This window comes from Alligator sinensis, unplaced genomic scaffold (assembly GCF_000455745.1).
Source record: "Alligator sinensis unplaced genomic scaffold, ASM45574v1 scaffold994_1, whole genome shotgun sequence".
NCBI classification, from domain to species: domain Eukaryota; kingdom Metazoa; phylum Chordata; order Crocodylia; family Alligatoridae; genus Alligator; species Alligator sinensis.
In genome coordinates this window covers 206,894-224,533 of record NW_005842488.1, presented here as the reverse complement: position 1 = coordinate 224,533, position 17,640 = coordinate 206,894, and the positions used below count along the sequence as shown (strand labels likewise).

The window sequence follows — 17,640 nt, the reverse complement described above, 5'->3', positions numbered from 1 at the left end:
CTTGTGCAAGGGTGGGTGGGTGGGGAATAATTTGCTCTTGGTCTGTGCCAGGTGCCTTCTCCCTTTTGCAGAGGGTTAGCTCTGCTGCCTGGCATGGCGGGAGAACGGAGTCCAGGCTCTACTCTTCCACAGAGCAAAGGGAGCAGCAAGGCACCAACATAGCTTCTTCTCCTGTACTGTTTCTTGCAACAGTCCCACCTTCCCCGGCCTGCCCCTAATAATGAACGGCCTGGTCCTGCGAGGTTCTGGGCGCCCCGGATTCTTGTTGAAGCCATTGTGAATTGAGGGCTCTCAGCACCACTCAGGACTGAGCCTTGCCAAAGCTCTGTGGAGACAGCGACGGGGAGATATTGCCTTGAATACCTGAAAGCATCTAAAACTCAGCTGATTGCAGGTTTTGTTATGAGCAAGAACTGTCAGCCTGTAGGTCACGCAAACCCTATGATCAAACCTGGGGCCAGATTGCGGCTTCATAAAAGAAAATTTCTATTTAAAAAAAAAATCCCTTGCAGTACTCTGAAGTGTTGAAAATCCTGCTGATTACAACCCAGGGGCTGCAGGGGCTGAAGCAATTCCCGTAGGATTTCTCTTTATATGGGAAAATAAGCAAAATGCACCATTTGGAAATGGATTTGGAGACAAATCAGATGAAAAACTCAATGAGCCCAAAGGAGCTCTGCTTTGGGTTTGTGAGTCCTCAGTGGAGATCAGGGATAGAAATTAAAGGGAAAAGTTCCAGCCTCCCCACCCCCAGACAAGCAAAACTTCCAGGTTTCACTTGGGCTTGGGAAATTCAGGGTAATTTTTGGTACTGAAATATTAATTAATCCATTTACTGAGTAATGCTGTTACTTATTTATGGCATGCTTGCAAGCTCCCTCTCTGGTTTTATGACTTTCATTAATTAAAATTCGCTAAGTTCCAGAAAAATACTCATTAATGTTTAGGAATTCTTAGCAAACACACTGCATCCAGTAAGTGTTTTATGCCAAAAGAGTAATTAAAGCTTCCTCTCTTAAGATCCTGACCTTGTTCCTTTGAGAGCACGGGCAAAAACACCCATCAAGCTTGAATGGGAAGAGAATTTGACCCTAATATTGCACTTTGAGCACTGTAATGTAAGTCACTGTTCAGGCACCAAACAGTTTTTAAGAGGTTTTATGCTTGCGGTGTTAACCACCAGGTGTCTCAATACTACCTAATCTATTCTACAAACTAATAACATGGCATCCAAGCCACTTTTAATTGAATTCAGGTCGACAGGGCACTATTCTGGGGACTACATCACTTCTTCGACATATAAATCAATGGTTTAGTCCTGTACATCAGGTAGTGCTCCCTTAGGTTAAATTCACCTGCACAGCAAGTCAGCAAAAAGCTTACGCTCACCTTAAGTCCTTAAAAGAGTGACTAAGTAGACCCTGAGTAATATCCAACTACTACTCAGTAGTACTAGCAGTAGTTAGTTTTAAGCCCATAAAATAGTGACTAAGTAGCTCCTGAGTAGTACACACGCTAGGCAGGCCCCTCCACGAGTGGAGGATTTCCATTTGTGCAAAGCCTACCTTACTTCATTTAAGACGGTGCAACCCTTTTCTCGTTTTGACCGTGCGGATTTGTGTGGGCTCTGCTACACGTTCAAATTCAAGCAAGATAAAAACCAGCTATAGAGTCGGGACACATTTTTGAGTGCTATTATTATAGCTGGCTGGCTCTTTGTAGAGCTGGAGAGTCATTTTTATCATGCGATAATTATTTTGCGCGTGTGGCTGGTCTAAATTTATTGCGCAATTAACCAGTTAATCGTGTGATGATTATTACTTTGCACTTGTGGCCAGTCTTACTTTTCACATGTGGCCGGTCTATATTTATTGCACGATTAGCTGGTTAATTGTATAATATATGTAAATGTGTAGAAGGGGCCTCTAGGCGTGTGTGAGAGCCTTGAATTTGCGTCCCCTCCTTTTTCCTGCACAGTCCATGTTTCTTGGGTAGACCCCAGCCAAAACAGTCCACTTTGCATTGGGAACCAGACACAGACCCTGTTTTTCTCCAACTTCTGTGATTCGTGTAGTGAACTCAAAATGAGACAAGCTTTGGGCTGAAATCTCTGGCCGTGGCATGGTGCACCACAGTACATGCAAAGCCTCTCGCTGCTGAACACTGACAAAGCTCCCAGGCACGAGAGGTGCCGAAGCCCCTGATGTGGTCTATGGGGGTAGGTCACCAACCCCTGACTTAACTATTAAAAGCAAGGGAAGGGAGGCAGTCAAGGGACCAGATAGGTGGTTATTTCTGGCTTCTTCTCAGTACTCACCGGAGTAGCGGATTTTAAAGCCCTTTCTGTTGTAGGCATGGTCGGAGGACCAGCGGAGGTAGACTCTATTTCCAGTACTGGTGACCATCAGAGGAGCAGAGTAATTCCCACTTAGAGATAGCAGCAGTGCACTCTGGCCAGACGGACCTTTATGAAAGGATTGGAAAGCTGAAAGTTAGGGTTGGTCCACAGCAACGACCCTCCCACTCCACGGAGGTCACTCCTTGTCTGACACACTGGCACCTGAAGCCAGATACATTTTGACCCATGGCATAAAACATCTAAACACCCCTTGGAGATGCCCAGAGACGCAGGCAGAGGGGGACTCAGTTCAGTGATCCCTCTGAAGTCAGCATGACTCCTGGTTCTGCATCCCCTCTGCAAAACGCACATCACTGCTGCTCCAGGTATGCGAGCCAGAGCCTTGATGCGAAATTCTGGCCGTAGTGGAGTCAAATGCAAGAGGGCCAGGGCCTCACCGCTCCTGAGAAGCACTGTCTGGTGTAGGGTGGGTTGCACGGAGTTGCAGGCACAGTGAGTACAGCGTTGTGGGTTAAGGTTGCATTTCTGTGATCCCTGAAAAAAGTCACCCAGCTAGGATACTCTTGAGAACCCAAATATTGGCTCCTAACAGGGGGAGCAGATCTGCCTAGCATACGGTGCAGGGCTGCAGCCTTGGACTGGTTTGGAATAATTTCATGTCTCCTCTCAATCGATCTCCCCCCAGCATCCTTGCCCCACACCACTCTTCTCTTTAAGACCTCCTTTAACTGCTCCCCTTCCCCACATAGAAAGTCCCCCCACCCCAATCAAATCACTGTTCTTCCCTCCCCCAGGAAATCAAACCCAACCACTAGCTTCTTGATGGACTACTGTGCTAAGTAAGCACAGTCGCCCTTAGGGAGAGATTTCCTGAGGCACGGCAGAGGGCTATGGGCACTGCGGTGGAAAAAATTCAATGCAGGATTATGGGAACACATGAAGGACCACGCTCCTTCCTACTACTCCCCTTGTATCCACCCCCCTTCCTAAACCTCAAAAGACATTGCCAGAGTGAGTCATTACCGTCAAAGATCTCAAACTCATCATACTGCTTCTCGCTTAGGAAATACTCGATGATCAGGGAGATGTTGTATCCGGGCTCCACTTTGACCACCCAGGAACAGGTCTGGAAATGCGGGTAACTTCCCAGGAAGCTTTGGCTGAGGATCACACCGGTGGAGTCTGTCAAAACCTCGTTCATCGGGCAGTGGACTAAAAGACATAGAAACAAGAGGGCACAGAAGATAAGGCCTCCTTTCCAGTGCCAGGTGGAAGCAATCACAAGGAGCCAAGGCCAAGCCTTTCAAAAATAGGTGAGGGGAATTAATGGGGAGGTCTTCAAAATGGGACTGAAGCTTCTGGGTTCAACTATCTTTCACTCGGACTGGAGCACCTCATTTCCTTGGGCTCCTCTGAAACGTCCAGGTCTCAGTTGGACCTCAGCTCCTAAGGAAGAGGGCTGGTTTTAGCACAGTGCTCAGCAACATTCAGATTTGGAGGAAGCCAGATGTGCCCAGACGCACATCTGTGTCACTCTGATCCGACGACTGTCAAAGTCAATGGAGTTGCACCAGCATGAAAGTGGAGTAACGTAGGATTGGATTAAGCCCTCGTTACACAAGGGACCTTTCACTTGAGGATTTGAAGCTTGGTGTAATTGTTCCCATCACAACACCCCTCCTGTGACCAAGCAAACTTTATTATGCCTATTTTACAGAGCGGCCAAGTGAGACATAGACAACACTTGTTGAGCTGGTGGTAGAAGGGGGATTAGAAGCCAGGAGCCCTGAATTTTGGAGAAATTGTGAGACCATACCCCATCTTAATACAGCTGAAACATCTGTAGACCCTGGGTTTAAAAACAAAAAACAAAACACCCCCCCCAAATCTAATCCAAGAAAGAGAGCTTGAAAAAACTAAGCAGAAAAGCATTGCTTGAGAGGATATTTAGTCATCTATCTATCCATCCATCCAGAGATTGCGTCTTAAACCACAGAGAGTACTGAACGGAGATTAAAGAAAAAAGCCAGTGTCAGCCAGAAGAACAGTGTATTCTTTCCGAATCCTTAATCCCTTCAGTGATTTTTTGACATCCAGAAATTGGTGACCAGATGTAATTTAAGCAGTCTCCTTACCCTCAGGGCTAACAACCACTAGTAAATAATTGAATGACCTCCTGTTCTCTCCTTCAGCTCACCCTATCCCAGAGAGAGAATAGAGCTGTAGAAAAATCTCCCATTATATGTCAAAATGTTCAGATGGGGGAGAAAGAAGATGAGATAATCACAGCTGGAATGAAAAAAAAGGAAACCCGTCAATAGACATCAGCAAGATAAAGAAAATAACATTGTAGCGTGGAGGCATCTCTGAGATGCTTCGTCAAGGGGGAGCTGTGCAATGCACCATGCTCAGGGCATTTTTTTTCCTCCCTTGTGATACACTAATAAGGAACCCGTCGTTCACAGGTTCGGCCCTCAGGAGGATTCCCCGTTGCTGCCGTCAGCTCCTCTTTGCTGCCACTGTTCACATATCACCGGCCAACGGTCAGAGAGGCCTTCTTCTCTCCTAGCATGAGGATGCTTGGGTTGTGCAGCCAGATGCCGATGTCAAGAAGTGCCTGCAAAGGTGGTATCCTGGCTGCTGTTCAGGACAGCGCTCAAGTGCTTTCCTGAACTGCAGCCTCCGAGCGTGTCTCCAATGTCAGACAAATATGTTCGGTCAGTGCTGAGCGCCCGTATCACTCCATGAAGTTGCGGAGGCTGATGGAAACCAGTGACGGAGGATTTCCCATAGCATTTATGAGATTTTGCAGTCTGCATCAGCCCAAAGATATATATTTTGATTATAACCAGCCCAAAGTGGGAAGTGGACAGAGACCGCACCCCCAGAGGACACCCATTCCCTGCAGCCCAGGGAGAAAGTCTTTGCTGATGTGTCGGAAGCCACTGACCTTCACAGGTGGGTGGAGGACCTTCGAACTGGAGGTGAGTGCCTAGCTTGCAGGTCAGGATTTCATTTCCAACCAGAGTAAAGCCAGGGAGACACCTGTATCTCACAATGTCACCTGAGGAAGAAAAGCAGAAAGGCACAAAGTCTCAGCTAAGGAGAAGGCTTGGCTTACGAAGGAGTAAATGCACCGCTGTGCACAGGGGACAGTGCTGCATTTGGGCTCTAGTCCTTGAGTGACCCAAGGTCTTCCCTCTGCTATTATAGGAGCTGGCTCACATGTGTGGACTGCTGGGGTCTCCGTGCAAGAGCTGCACAATCCAGCTATTTTATGCTGTGGAAATATAAATCCACGAGGCTGACATTTGCCCCTATTCAGCATCACTTCTGTCTTCCTTCTGCACCATCCTAGGCCATGGTTTTAAGGAGGGAAGCGATATTATATACCCTCTGTATGAGGCTGAATTTCAACCACGCTGAACACCTGCCCAGAGATGTCATGGCCTTTCAAAAAGCCAATGCCACACGCTCCTGGCTTCCTTCTGCTTCTCATGTACCACCATAAACCCTGGGGTGGGCATCCGTGATGCACACACCAGACACCAATCCAGCTCACTCCTCCTTAACATTATGGGGATAACATGCAGGATTACAGATGGATAAATTATGTGGGAATATTGGGAGGGAAAAGTATATGAAACCCATGGACTATATTCTCAAGCTGGCATTAAACTGGTGTTCCCCTCCACTGATTTTGATGGGGTTATGTTGTTTCCAGTGGAGGATCTGGGCCAGGGGAAGCAGATGTTGTGAGACCAGTGGCTTTTTTACTGTGGCTGCTTTTCTGATTGCAGCCAGGCTTTCAAAGCAGGTGCAGCGCTGGGCAGAACAGAAAATGCAAAGAGCTCAGGGCACAGGAGAGAAAAGGACTTCAAAAAACAAAAAGTCTCCACCTTCCACACAGTGTATTATCCTAAATGCCTCAAATATCTTAAAGCTTCAGGATATTGCAGAGGCAAATGGCAGTGGCGTAACTAAGGGGGGAGCGTAGAAACACCCATGACCCCAGCAGTGACTGACTTGACCCTACAGCAGACAGCACTGCCCCGGGCCTGCCCCGGGTGCAGATTTGTGCTGCTACACCTCTGGCAAATAGCTCTGTGAGCTTCTAACCAAGACTTGGCCTTTTACAAATGAGCCCTTGCAGCTATACCAAAAAGGATAGAAATTCCAAGAACTATCAAATCCATCTCATTCAGGGCAGAAGCCAGGCACCCAAGAGGGTCAAGCCTCCCCACAGCAAATCATATGAAACAGCATAATTAGATGCTTTAACAGGCTCTTCTGAATCGCACGACATTGGAAACAAGGGACCCGTCTCCAGGGAGCACTGATGCATTGATGCCGCCTAGCTTGTGCGGGTGGAGGGTGAAAGAGCAGGTTGGAAGATGCTACCTATGTTAAATTCTTCATTCGCCGTGATGATTTCAGCATTGGGAACAATGGTTGGAGGATGGCACCTGGAGAGCTGATAGGCTGAAAAAAGGAAAGAACAGCAGATGTCAGTGCATGAAATTGCTTCCAATGGGAGATGAGCCTTTTACGGACAAGGCACGTACAAGCCTAATAACAGCTCAATGTTTTGCAAGAATCCATCTCCCGAAAATAAATTGCCACTGCTCTGAGAATTGAGAGGGAGTGAGAGGGGAGTCCAGAAATCATGCTCTGCCCTAGTTACTATAATATCTGGGCACCTCACAATATCTCAGTGACTTAGGAAAGGGCTGTTAACTCCGTTTTTCAGGGTGAGATCAGAGATATGGAAATGAAGCGACTCGGCTGAGGTCATGCAAGAAGTCTATCGTGGGCTAGGGGACTGAACACACGTCTGCCAAGCGCTTGGGTAGGGCTATAGCCACTAGACCATCCTTCCTCTTCCTTGGTAGCCCCAGGGATAGGAATGATGTTACTTCTCATGCTTTATGAGAGAAACCATCTGTACCAGTTGACGGTCAGTTTTGTGCCTTTCTGCCCCCAGTATAGAAACAGTATGATCCAGCTGCCAATCAAGCAACTTGCATTATTTCAGCCGGGGCCAGCCCCTATCAGTGCCAGGGCGAGCACTGAGATAGCTAATGGACACCAGCATACCTGGAGGCTGGAAAAGTACAGGTGAGGACAAGGAAATCTCAATCCCTCCCTCATCTGATTTTGCAAAATGGGTTCCTGGGAAGTGTGTTGTGCTCCCACCATGGACAGCACACACTGTATAACCATGATGGGAGAAGCCTTGGAAGGAGGACAGCAAGGAACCCTCCCTAGCTGGGCTGCTGCTATTTGCTTTCTTCCTGAGTGGCTTTGGTTTGCATAGGATCCCATCTGTAGCAGACTGCAAGCTTTCCAGAATCCAAAGCCATTGGGAAGCAAGTCTGTAATCAGCATGCAGAGCCCTTGTGTGCCCAGTCAGGGTCATCCCCATTCGACAGGCAGAGAGCAGCAACCGATGTTTGCTTGCGTGACGCATGCTGCGATGCGAACGCGGTGCATAGATTTTGCGAAACTCAGTAGAAGGTTCGAGGCAATCTCATGGGAATTAGGTCAATCCTGCAAGAGGGAAGCCTTAGATTGCTCTGAAGCCAAGTCAATAATTCTCGATGAATTATTATTCAGGCACTGCATTTTTTGCTGCCTGTTCTTATCCTGGAACGGAGGTTGAAAACCCCACTTGTTTATTTTTAACTTGGAATTATTCATTAGTTTCTTCTGCAAATAATTCCTGGGGTGCGGGCAGTTTGAATTTCAAATTCCATCGAATTTGCAATTTACAATGAAACGGATGTCAGTCGCCTATCTGTACCTGATGTAAAACCACAGAGCGGATTTGGAGCGATTTGTTCAATTATACAGTCCTCCGCCGGTGCTGTGTGGACACACGTAAGACACACCTCCTCCAACCAGGGAACAGAAACGCCACCATGTGTCCCACTCACCTGACCAAACACTGGGCCAAGAGCAAATTTTGCCATCCACCAGCCAGCCTAAAATTAACTATATGTAAAAATCCAGACAATTCAATAAAACAAATCTGCAATACAGAAGCCGATGAGGGTGAAAGATTTCTGCCGCTGCTGCTTAGAGAAAACTCGCAGGGACGGTGAGCGTGGTGAAGGCACCCATCTAGTTTTGAATGAATATTCAATGAAAGCATTTACTGTGCGTTGCTCAGCTCTGCTCTGAATCTGCACCCCTACACTCTCCTAACCCAGGATAAGTGTAAATCTCTCAGCAATGTATTTCAGCCTATTAATCCCAGACACTGGTCATCTGCATTAGTGTTAAATCTCACTAATTCAAACTTTATGTGCAACAGCAGGGCTGGCTGTAATGACGCTCCGGAGACTTTTTTTTGTTGTTTGAATAATTTAATTAAATATTTAAATATGAATTCAGGAGCTTAGCTTCAAATGTCTATATGTGAAATCTTACCACACGTCTCTGTGCTCCCATTTCCCCGTCTATAAAGTGGAGGTGGCGGGGGGCAAAATAGCTGTGTCCTATTTCACCAGGGAGGTGGAGACTAGCACTGCTGATAAATATTTATAAAGTGCTTAGGAAGACTTGGATGAAAGGGGTGATTTTTCTTTTTCAACTGGTGCACAGGCTAAAGGCTGCATATGGCCCTACGTTAGCAAAATTAAAAACCAGCAATAGCGTAATGAGCTAAATTCAAGCAGAGGAGATCATAGGGGACTGTCAGGCCTGTAATTTTGTGAGACAGCTTCCATACAAATTCTTTGCAACCTATTGCAACAGCACAATGAGAGGATGAACTAATGAGCGAGAGGAGAAGGCATATTGCAGGGATCTGGGCCAGTTTAACAGGCAAACCTGTCACTCCTCCCACCATGCTTTCTCGGTCACGCTGGACCAGGGGGGAGAGAAGGGAAGGAAATGCAAGGGAATTACCTGTTAACTCGGGTTTTTTTCCCCGGCTCTCAGAGATAAGCAGATGCTTTAAGACCCCTTATGTTCCTTCACTTGTATGCTTTGCCCCTAGATGTAGAGAAGATGCTTCCTTTATGCCTGACAGAAAACAAAGGGTGGGAAGGCCTCCGAAAAAAAAAGCAAAGGTCTGTGAATGTGCACCTGACCTCTGCTTCAATGGCCAAAGCCACCGGCTGACAGAAAGACCTCCAAGATTAGTGGCAGAATGGGCCCTTGGCAGTGAGATGGGAATCCACCTTGAGGATCCCACCGTGACCCTCCTTAAAGATTCCCAGTTTTCAGAAAGAGCAAAATAGCCACAGCATGAGAACAAGGCCCCTTTCTGTGCCACTGGCCTGCTGGATGTCTTTGGCAAGTCTCTTCATCTCCATTTCCTATTGCAACCTTTGCCTTCTCTATATAGGGGCTGCAAGCATTTGGGGAGAGGGGTCCCTCCGATACTGTCTTTGCACACTCCCAGAATAACAGAGCCCTGATCTCAGCTGGGACTTCCAGGTGTTGCTGGAATACAAATAATTCCCCATCCCACCCGAGCTCTTTCTGGCCAGACAACTACAAAGTGGCTTGGAGACTGCAGCAGTGAATTAATCCCTTTTACTCTGAAATAAGAAAACCAGTGAAAAGCCAAAATAGCAAAAAGAGCCATTTTGGTAGGGAGAAAAATATCATTTGCAAGCGTTTATATGGCTGTTTGACAGTGTAGGAAAAAAAAAAAAAGAATTAAATGCTATTTAAAAAGTGCTTGACAGCATCTATTTAAGTGGAGAGATAACCCAGCATTTGGAGCATTACTCTCTGTTCCTTAAATGGGCCATATTTCAATGCAGGGCTATGATTAAGATGGTTTCAGCATCTGGATAGCAGGGTGCCAATAAAGCTGCCTTCGAAAGCACCTTGATTTGTTTGCACCAAGATGAAGCAGGGTCTTTGTCCCTGGAGCACCACAGAGACCCACCAAGAATTTCTGTAGCAACAATACCCTTCCCCAGTACGTCCACACAGGAAACCACGCTGCCACCTGTTTCATAATGGGAAAACCAAGGACGTTGCACCAGGATTAACTGCCTTTTAGGGCTCCTGGAGTGTGTCCACTCTTTCTCTTTCCCCTCCTTTCTCTTTTTGAAACAGGATATGTCCCTTCAGAGTAGTTCTTTTAAGCAGATGCTGTTGGTTCACAATTCCTGTGGCTTTGCTGGGATGCCTCGTGTGCCCCAGATTGGAGCACACACCAGGCAAAACCATTCTGATTTCACTTGCACGGATGTAGATCCAAGACAAAGGCATTGGCACTCAAGGGACTGACTGCAGATCTACACTGGTAGAAGACTAGCCCTGTGTCAGAGTGAACTGGAGCAGAGCAAAATGTGACCCCAAACCTGATCATCCCCGCTTGTGTGCACGGAGAACACACAGGTCACGTTGAGTCCGATTTTCCAGAAGGACGTGTGTAACTGTAATACCAGCTGAAGTCAACCAGTGGTCTCCCAGGCCATTGACAGACATTACATTTTAATCTGGACTACAGCTGTCGTTATATACACGTGGATGTCTGTAATCCAAATTAAAACTGGCTCCAGTCTGAATGAACTAATGAGGATTCAAATTAATGTGGACTAGGGCAGTTCAAAATAGGCCATTTAAACGTTATTAATTAACATGTCTGCAAGGTGTTGCTTTTAAGAAAAAAACATCCTTAGAAACTTAGCAGATAAGCATTGCAAATATAAGTCCCCGCAAGGGAAACTCAGTTGGGTTTCTGCGACACAACAGAGGCTATCAGGCATAAGTAACACCTTTGCATAGTCAAATGTGCAAACAACACCTCACCATGACTATGCATCAGTATCCTAAGTCCCCAGCCCTGCCCAAGCACAGTCCTGGTCTGAGCTCCCTTGCCATCCACCGCATCCCTCCCAACATGTTAGCTCATGGTCATCAAAGCTCAGGTCAACTCTACCCATTAAGGCTTCTGGAACAGCACTTTAGATAATGGGCAGTAGGTCTGTACCAATGCAGCAGTGCTTAAACAAGCTTATTATCACTTCCTAGGGTGCTGACAGACATGGGAAAAAACCCCAAAATAGTACATTACCAGAAGAGGAATCACATCAGTTTGACCTGACTCCCCAGCGTCCATATGGCTTGTGCACTTCAGCGGTTCTTGCACACCTCAGTGGGGCTTTTTAGATAAAACAGCCAAAAAGTCCCGCTGAAGTGTGTAAGCTATACAGACACCGGGCAAACCGGGTCAAATTGATGCGACTCCTCTTCTGGGCATGCATTGTTTGGCATGGGGGTACCCTGAGCTAAAAGCAAAGCACTGGTTTTTGTTCCCACACATTTGTAAGCACCCCTAATTACTTCCAACCACAAGTGCTAAGCACAGAAGCCCATACACAGAAGCTGCAAATTGGGTCTGTTAAGGGGCTGATGGTCAATGATTGTCTCCTTAATTCAAACTGTGGGATGCGAATCAGTTAATATGGTTTAGAAAAGAGTGAGTGCATGTACAAACGACCCTAGAGGTCTCTGATAATCAGGCTTATGTATATATATGTATTTAGTACCAGTGCAGAATTGTGGCTGGGCAGCAGTAGTAGCACTAGTATTAGTAGTAATAGTAAGAGGAGGAGGAATGGTAGTAGCGGTCTTTTGTTTCAGAGAAAGACTGTCTGAGCTTGGAAAAACAGAGGTCTTTTGACTCCTGTCTCTAAAATGAGGGTCATTCTTGCCCTCCAAGTGAAGGCTACCCTTTGGTACAGAGTGATGTGGGGGGCTGAAACAACTGGCATTTGTCCTTGAAACACTCAGCATCAGCTGCTCAGGATAAGGGTTAAGCTACAGCAGTGGCAAAAGGGAGGTGCCCAAGGTTGAAAAGGGTAAAGGATAAAAAGATTAAATTTGAGAATATGGATCTCTTAGTTGCTAATTTCCTTGATCTTTTATGGTCCATACTAACGGGATACACATTTGAAACCACCACAACTGAAAGTTAACCAACAGATGGCATCACACTTTCTGACATGTTATTTCTTTTAAAATGACGACTTTTCACTGAAATTTTGAATTTCAGTAAAATAACTTAAAGTTTTGCTGCCCTCTTCTACCTGCTTTAAACAATGGCGTTTCCAGGTACACTGTTAATTATGGGTTTCATAGTCGGTAGGGTCGAAGGGACCTGAGCAGATCATCACATTTACAGAAAATATTTTACAAAGGGGCTAACAAGGCTAACTAATAGATGCTTGCCCAGATGGTTAAATTGCCGCATAGTCCAAAAAGAGAAGCAGCTGTGACTTACAGCTACCTATTGTACCTTCTGCTGAGGTGCTTATGCACAGACATTCGTGCCAGTAACATCTAGTGATTACTTATCGGCCTGTTTTAAATCACTTATAAAAGGAACTTCGATATGAAGTGGGACCAAAATTGGAGAGTATAGCTATATGCTGGTGGACATTAACCCTACTGTCTAATTCTCACCAAAGGAAGCATCGACTGAGCTACAGAAGGATTTTTGTACTGTACCTTTCCGTGTCAATTTTCCTAAACTGAATTTATTTTTGCCTGTTATACACACAGTTGTGCATTCATGGGTGTGTGTGTGTGTGTGTGTCTCTCTCTCTCTCTCTCTCTCTCTCTCTATATATATATATAGACACACACACAACACATACACCTTCCAGTGTTTTAATAACAACTCTTTTGCAAGCCAAGCAGACATTCTTTAAACCTCGACTTGCCCTATATTACTGGCCTTTTCATAACTGAACGTAAGCTACAGAACACCACACCACGCAGACTGGCACATAATTGATGGTAGACTTTGTTGAACCTGTTACATGTGAATTACTGCAGCAGGAGGAGGTCTCCATTTGCACTTTCTGAAATCCCAAGTACTTCCACAGGAACTTGTTAGCTAATCCAATTTCAAGTCGGACTCTTGTTTAGCGATGGAGAGAAAACTCTCTCATTACAATGTAATACCTAGCATTCCCCTAGCGTGTGCTGTGCTCATACCAATGAATCCCCAAATAATTTAGGGATTTACAAGAATCATTTTGCTCGCTGGAGAAATGAAGCCACCTCTGGGCTGGAGCGTGGAGGCGGCTGATGGAAAACAGCAAGACTAGCCAACCAGTTTAGCATGGGATTGGACGAATGATACCGTATCCAAGCTGAAACAGCAGGGAGGGGGAGTTTTTCACAGCAAAATGGGTTTACCCAACATGGAAATTGCCAAGTGCTGTGAGACATGCCCTGGGATTATCACGGCTGCCTGTTTGCAGGCTTTTGGGCGGTGGTCAAATTACCGAGGCATTGCAGATATACCTCTATTTCAGCATGGCGTGTGCAGAGCCTTGTATTCCCTCTCTCCCCCCACACCCTCTAGCCCACCTCCAAATACATCCCCCTTCCATGAGCATTACTTCTCTTCTTGGTCCATCACAACTAGGCCGCACCCTTTCCATACCCTGCAATGCTGCTGCACTAAAGCACGGGGTGGTCGCAGAGATATACAGACCGTAGAAATAGATGGCAAATATTCCACCGTTGGCTGCATCGCTGTGGAATTTCATCAGGATCTGATTGGAGGAGCTTTGGGTGGATTTCTTTGCTGAGTTTCCAGTGAACACGCCCAGCTGTGGGGCTGTTTGCTGTGGCCCATCCCTAAAAAATGCAAGAAAGAAATGGAAGACTGCAATGACAAGACACTTCTCTTCCTGTTATTCCAAATAGAGACTAGCACTTTGCATGCAGATGCATTTACCCCCCACCTAGCATTGTTTTCATCACCATGGCCCTAAACCCCCCTGGAACAGCCATTCTGGGTGGCCAGCTTTACCTCCATCATGGTACAAGTGAAGTCTTCCCAGGTAGGGTGGACCCATGCATTTGTAGATCGAACCAGTGACTTGTTGTTTTTTTTAAATAGAGGAGTCTGCACATGGAAAACTAAGCCCAGATTTTCCCCAAGAGCTCTGGGTTGGGTGCTGAGCTGAAAATTTCATCTCACATTTAGCCCAAAGCTCTTTAAACAAAATTGTTTCTAGCATCCTCCTTGCTGGAGCAATGCAACTAGGTTATTCCCATGCCATGCATGACTTATCCTTCCATCTCCATAAAGGAAATGAAGACCCCACCCTGCAGTACTCTTGGCCCAAATGTCCATCAATGGGGCTCTGCTGTCTTTGGCTGAGTTAAGACCATTAACGTCAGCTGAGAACTGGGCTCTCAGAGGCTCGACCAGTTTAGAAAGCACCTTTGGGTTTGAATCAGGCTCTCTGCACCTGAGATGGTACTAAGCTACCAACAAAGGTGCTCTATGATTTTAGTTGGGATTGTGGAGCTACTGATATCTGATGACAAAGCAAAAGCCAAAGAGGACATCTGCAAATGTCAAAGATTTACCAACGTTTTTTACCAAACAATATCTATCTAGTACAATAAAGCCATTCGGCAAAGGAATAAACTAGCCCCTAAAACATGAATGTTGGAGAAATCAGAAGTGAAAGGCAATTCCTATTTTGCTAGCTTGAGCAAGATTCGTTTCAGTTAAATTCAGCTGGAGATAAAGACCCCATTTTACCGTTCGTACAGTCTCCTCTGTAAAGCCTCCAAGGCTCCCTAAATCATGTTTTCTTATTCCTTTCTGCAGTGTTTCAGAGACGGAGGGACAGACACAAGAGAAAATCCAGCAGGAGGAAGAAGGACCTGTAGTCTTACCGTGTCCAGACACAGGCTACAATGCTGTCTTTTGGTTTTTTCCCCCCAAAAGAGACCCAGCCTTTAGGCAAGCCAGACTTCGCAGATCCTCAGTGGGGCTTGCATTTGTTTAACCAGGCACTGGAAGAAGGTCAATCTCTTTTATTTTTAGTAGCTGATGATTGCAGAATTAGCACTAAGACAGATCTGAGAGGGGATGTGAGGCATCGCTATTCAGTCAGGATTGGGACAACAGCCTATTCATCATTCTTCAGATGCCAGCTCTTTGAACTTCACTGACGTCTATGGAAAGGGGGCAGGGAGAATTTGAAGTCCATGGAGCTATGGGCCAATTGACATCAACTGAGGACCTGCCTATAAATCCGTTTCCAGTCCCAAATCATCAGCTTCCAACACGTCCCCTGGAAGACCAATTTACTCACTGTTTCATTCCCTTTGCTGGCATGTCCCTGGAACTGTAACCTGCTTTGCAAAAGAGTACCACTGAAGCTTAGCTTGGAGACAATCTCTCAGATCACCTCGCCCATTCCTATAATGCAGTTCACGGTCTTCTAGATAAAGAGCCGATCAGATACCGACAGGATCATTAACATGAAAGATCCCAAGCCTAGCTCCATTTCAAAACCTGTCTGTCCAAAAGCAACCTTCCTCTCCGCTTTCAAATGCCTCGTTCCCTACAGATCTGTGTTTGCTGCTTCATCTAGTATTAGCTCTTAAGCATGTGCTTAACTCTAAGCCATGTATATTGGACCACTGACAAGGTCTAAATACCCAATGTTAAGCACCGAGGCAGAAATATAGGTTGCTATCACGCTGTCTCCTGATGCACTCACCAGACAGTGATGAAGTCATTGTAAGGCTCTGTTTGCAGCAGGGTGAAGTTGAGGTGTATCCCATATCCTACAGGGACTGTCAGGATCCAGGTGCAATCCTGGGAGTTGGGGTATTGGTTGGGGAACCCCGGGGAGTAGACGGTGCCATTCTGCGTGGTGATGTTTCCTCCGCAGGGGACTAGACATCAGTAACAAAGAGAAACACAGTCCGGTTAAAAAAAGTCCTGCCTATAACATCTCATCCCACCCCTTCCCAAGCTGTTATTCCTCCCTTTCCTTCCACAGCCTTGATCCCTTCAGCTGGAGTCTGCAGCTCGCTCCCAAATCCATCAATGTTCCTCTGCTCCTTAACTCCAGAAGATCATTCAGGCCCCTGATCAGAGGCTAAGCCAGCTGCCTAACCAGAGCTCCAGCTAGCACAGAGGACTCAAGACAAAGTTACAGTCTGAAGTCAACTTCCCCAGCAGCATCACTGCTTCTGGTCACACGAATGATCTGATGGGAATGAAGAAGCATCGTGTGAGCACAAGTGACTGGTCTCATCTCATACACATTATGATCAAGAGGCAGGTCAGACAGACGAGGCAGAAACTATCATTATGTTTGGATCTGAAGCCATTGAGGGCTTGACCCAAGACAAGTGGGAACTACAGGGACATGGGGTACCTGAGTTTTCAACTCAGCCGTGTTGTAACAAGCCCTGCTCAGTGCTTCAGAACCATGCAGAGACAGCCGGAGGCTTCCTGTACACGGCTGACAGCCATGTATGCCAAAAAACATACCCCACGCACTGAAGCATGGGCTTGGGTTCACCAGGAGCATTAACCCATGAAAAAGCACCCCGCTCCTGATTTGATCAACCCCAAGTATTTATCCAAACGGAAGTATGGCATGACCTTGGCCAGCATGAATGTGGCAGGGTAGCTGGTGTTTCACAGAGTGGATCTTGAAGCAAGGATATATGGGAAATAGGAAATCCAAGAAGAGCACAAAACAACTGCAGATGCATCCTCTGCCTGAAGAAGAGTGTTTGTATCTGAAAGCTTGCAAAGCAGAATTTTTCCAACTATTTTAGTTGGTCTAATAAAAGAGACAGGACTTACCCACATATATATTTATACTTTGTATTCGCTAACTGGAGTCAGGGTCCTGTAGTGCTATATGCTGATCAGGCGCATGAGGTATTGCCTATGTAACAGAATGAAGGTATGGGTATTGCACACACCAGCAGACCTGTGGCGGTTTAGTCTAGCTAGCTCATGTGACAATAAAAGTGAAGATACACTGGCATGGGCTTTAGCATGTGCTATCAACCAGAGTATGCATCCAGGGTCCTGGAGTGCTTTACTACAGCTACTTGTGTGACTTCAGTTTTACTAGGATGAGCATACTGATATTGGCCCTTCATTGCATTGTGTGGATTTTGCAAGCTACACAGAAGAGTTCAACCAAGTATGGACGGGAAAATTGCTCCACAGAAACCTGATGTGACCTGCTTGCACAGCAGATCATTGATAGAGCTAGTGATGGAGCTGAGGCTTTCGGACTCCCAGGCAGGTTTGACCCATGGGGTTTCTCCAGGATGGCAGATTTCTGTACAGAAATCTTCCCAAGTTTGCTTGGAGCAGTGTTGTTGTACTTTGCAGTCTGACGGGCCCTGTGGAGACCCTCAGTGACTCTAACTCTCGCACCTTTTGGGCTGAATTCTTATAGTTTCATAGTAGCTAGGGTCAGGAGGGACCTGAACAGATCATCTAGCCTGACCCCCTG

General features: G+C 46.3%; 1 protein-coding gene across 1 annotated transcript in view; it reads right to left on the bottom strand.

Annotated features, from left to right (window-relative positions):
• Positions 1-17,640, bottom strand: part of LOC102368221 (CUB and sushi domain-containing protein 1) — a gene marked incomplete at its 5' end in the record, with an annotated part of 292,700 nt that overhangs the window by 69,236 nt on the left and 205,824 nt on the right. Inside the window, 6 exons of the mRNA XM_014523449.2 lie at positions 2,318-2,464; positions 3,383-3,571; positions 5,310-5,423; positions 6,761-6,841; positions 13,836-13,981; positions 15,871-16,048. Of these exons, the coding sequence (XP_014378935.1) occupies positions 2,318-2,464; positions 3,383-3,571; positions 5,310-5,423; positions 6,761-6,841; positions 13,836-13,981; positions 15,871-16,048 (855 nt within the window). The remainder of the gene's footprint in view (positions 1-2,317; positions 2,465-3,382; positions 3,572-5,309; positions 5,424-6,760; positions 6,842-13,835; positions 13,982-15,870; positions 16,049-17,640) is intronic.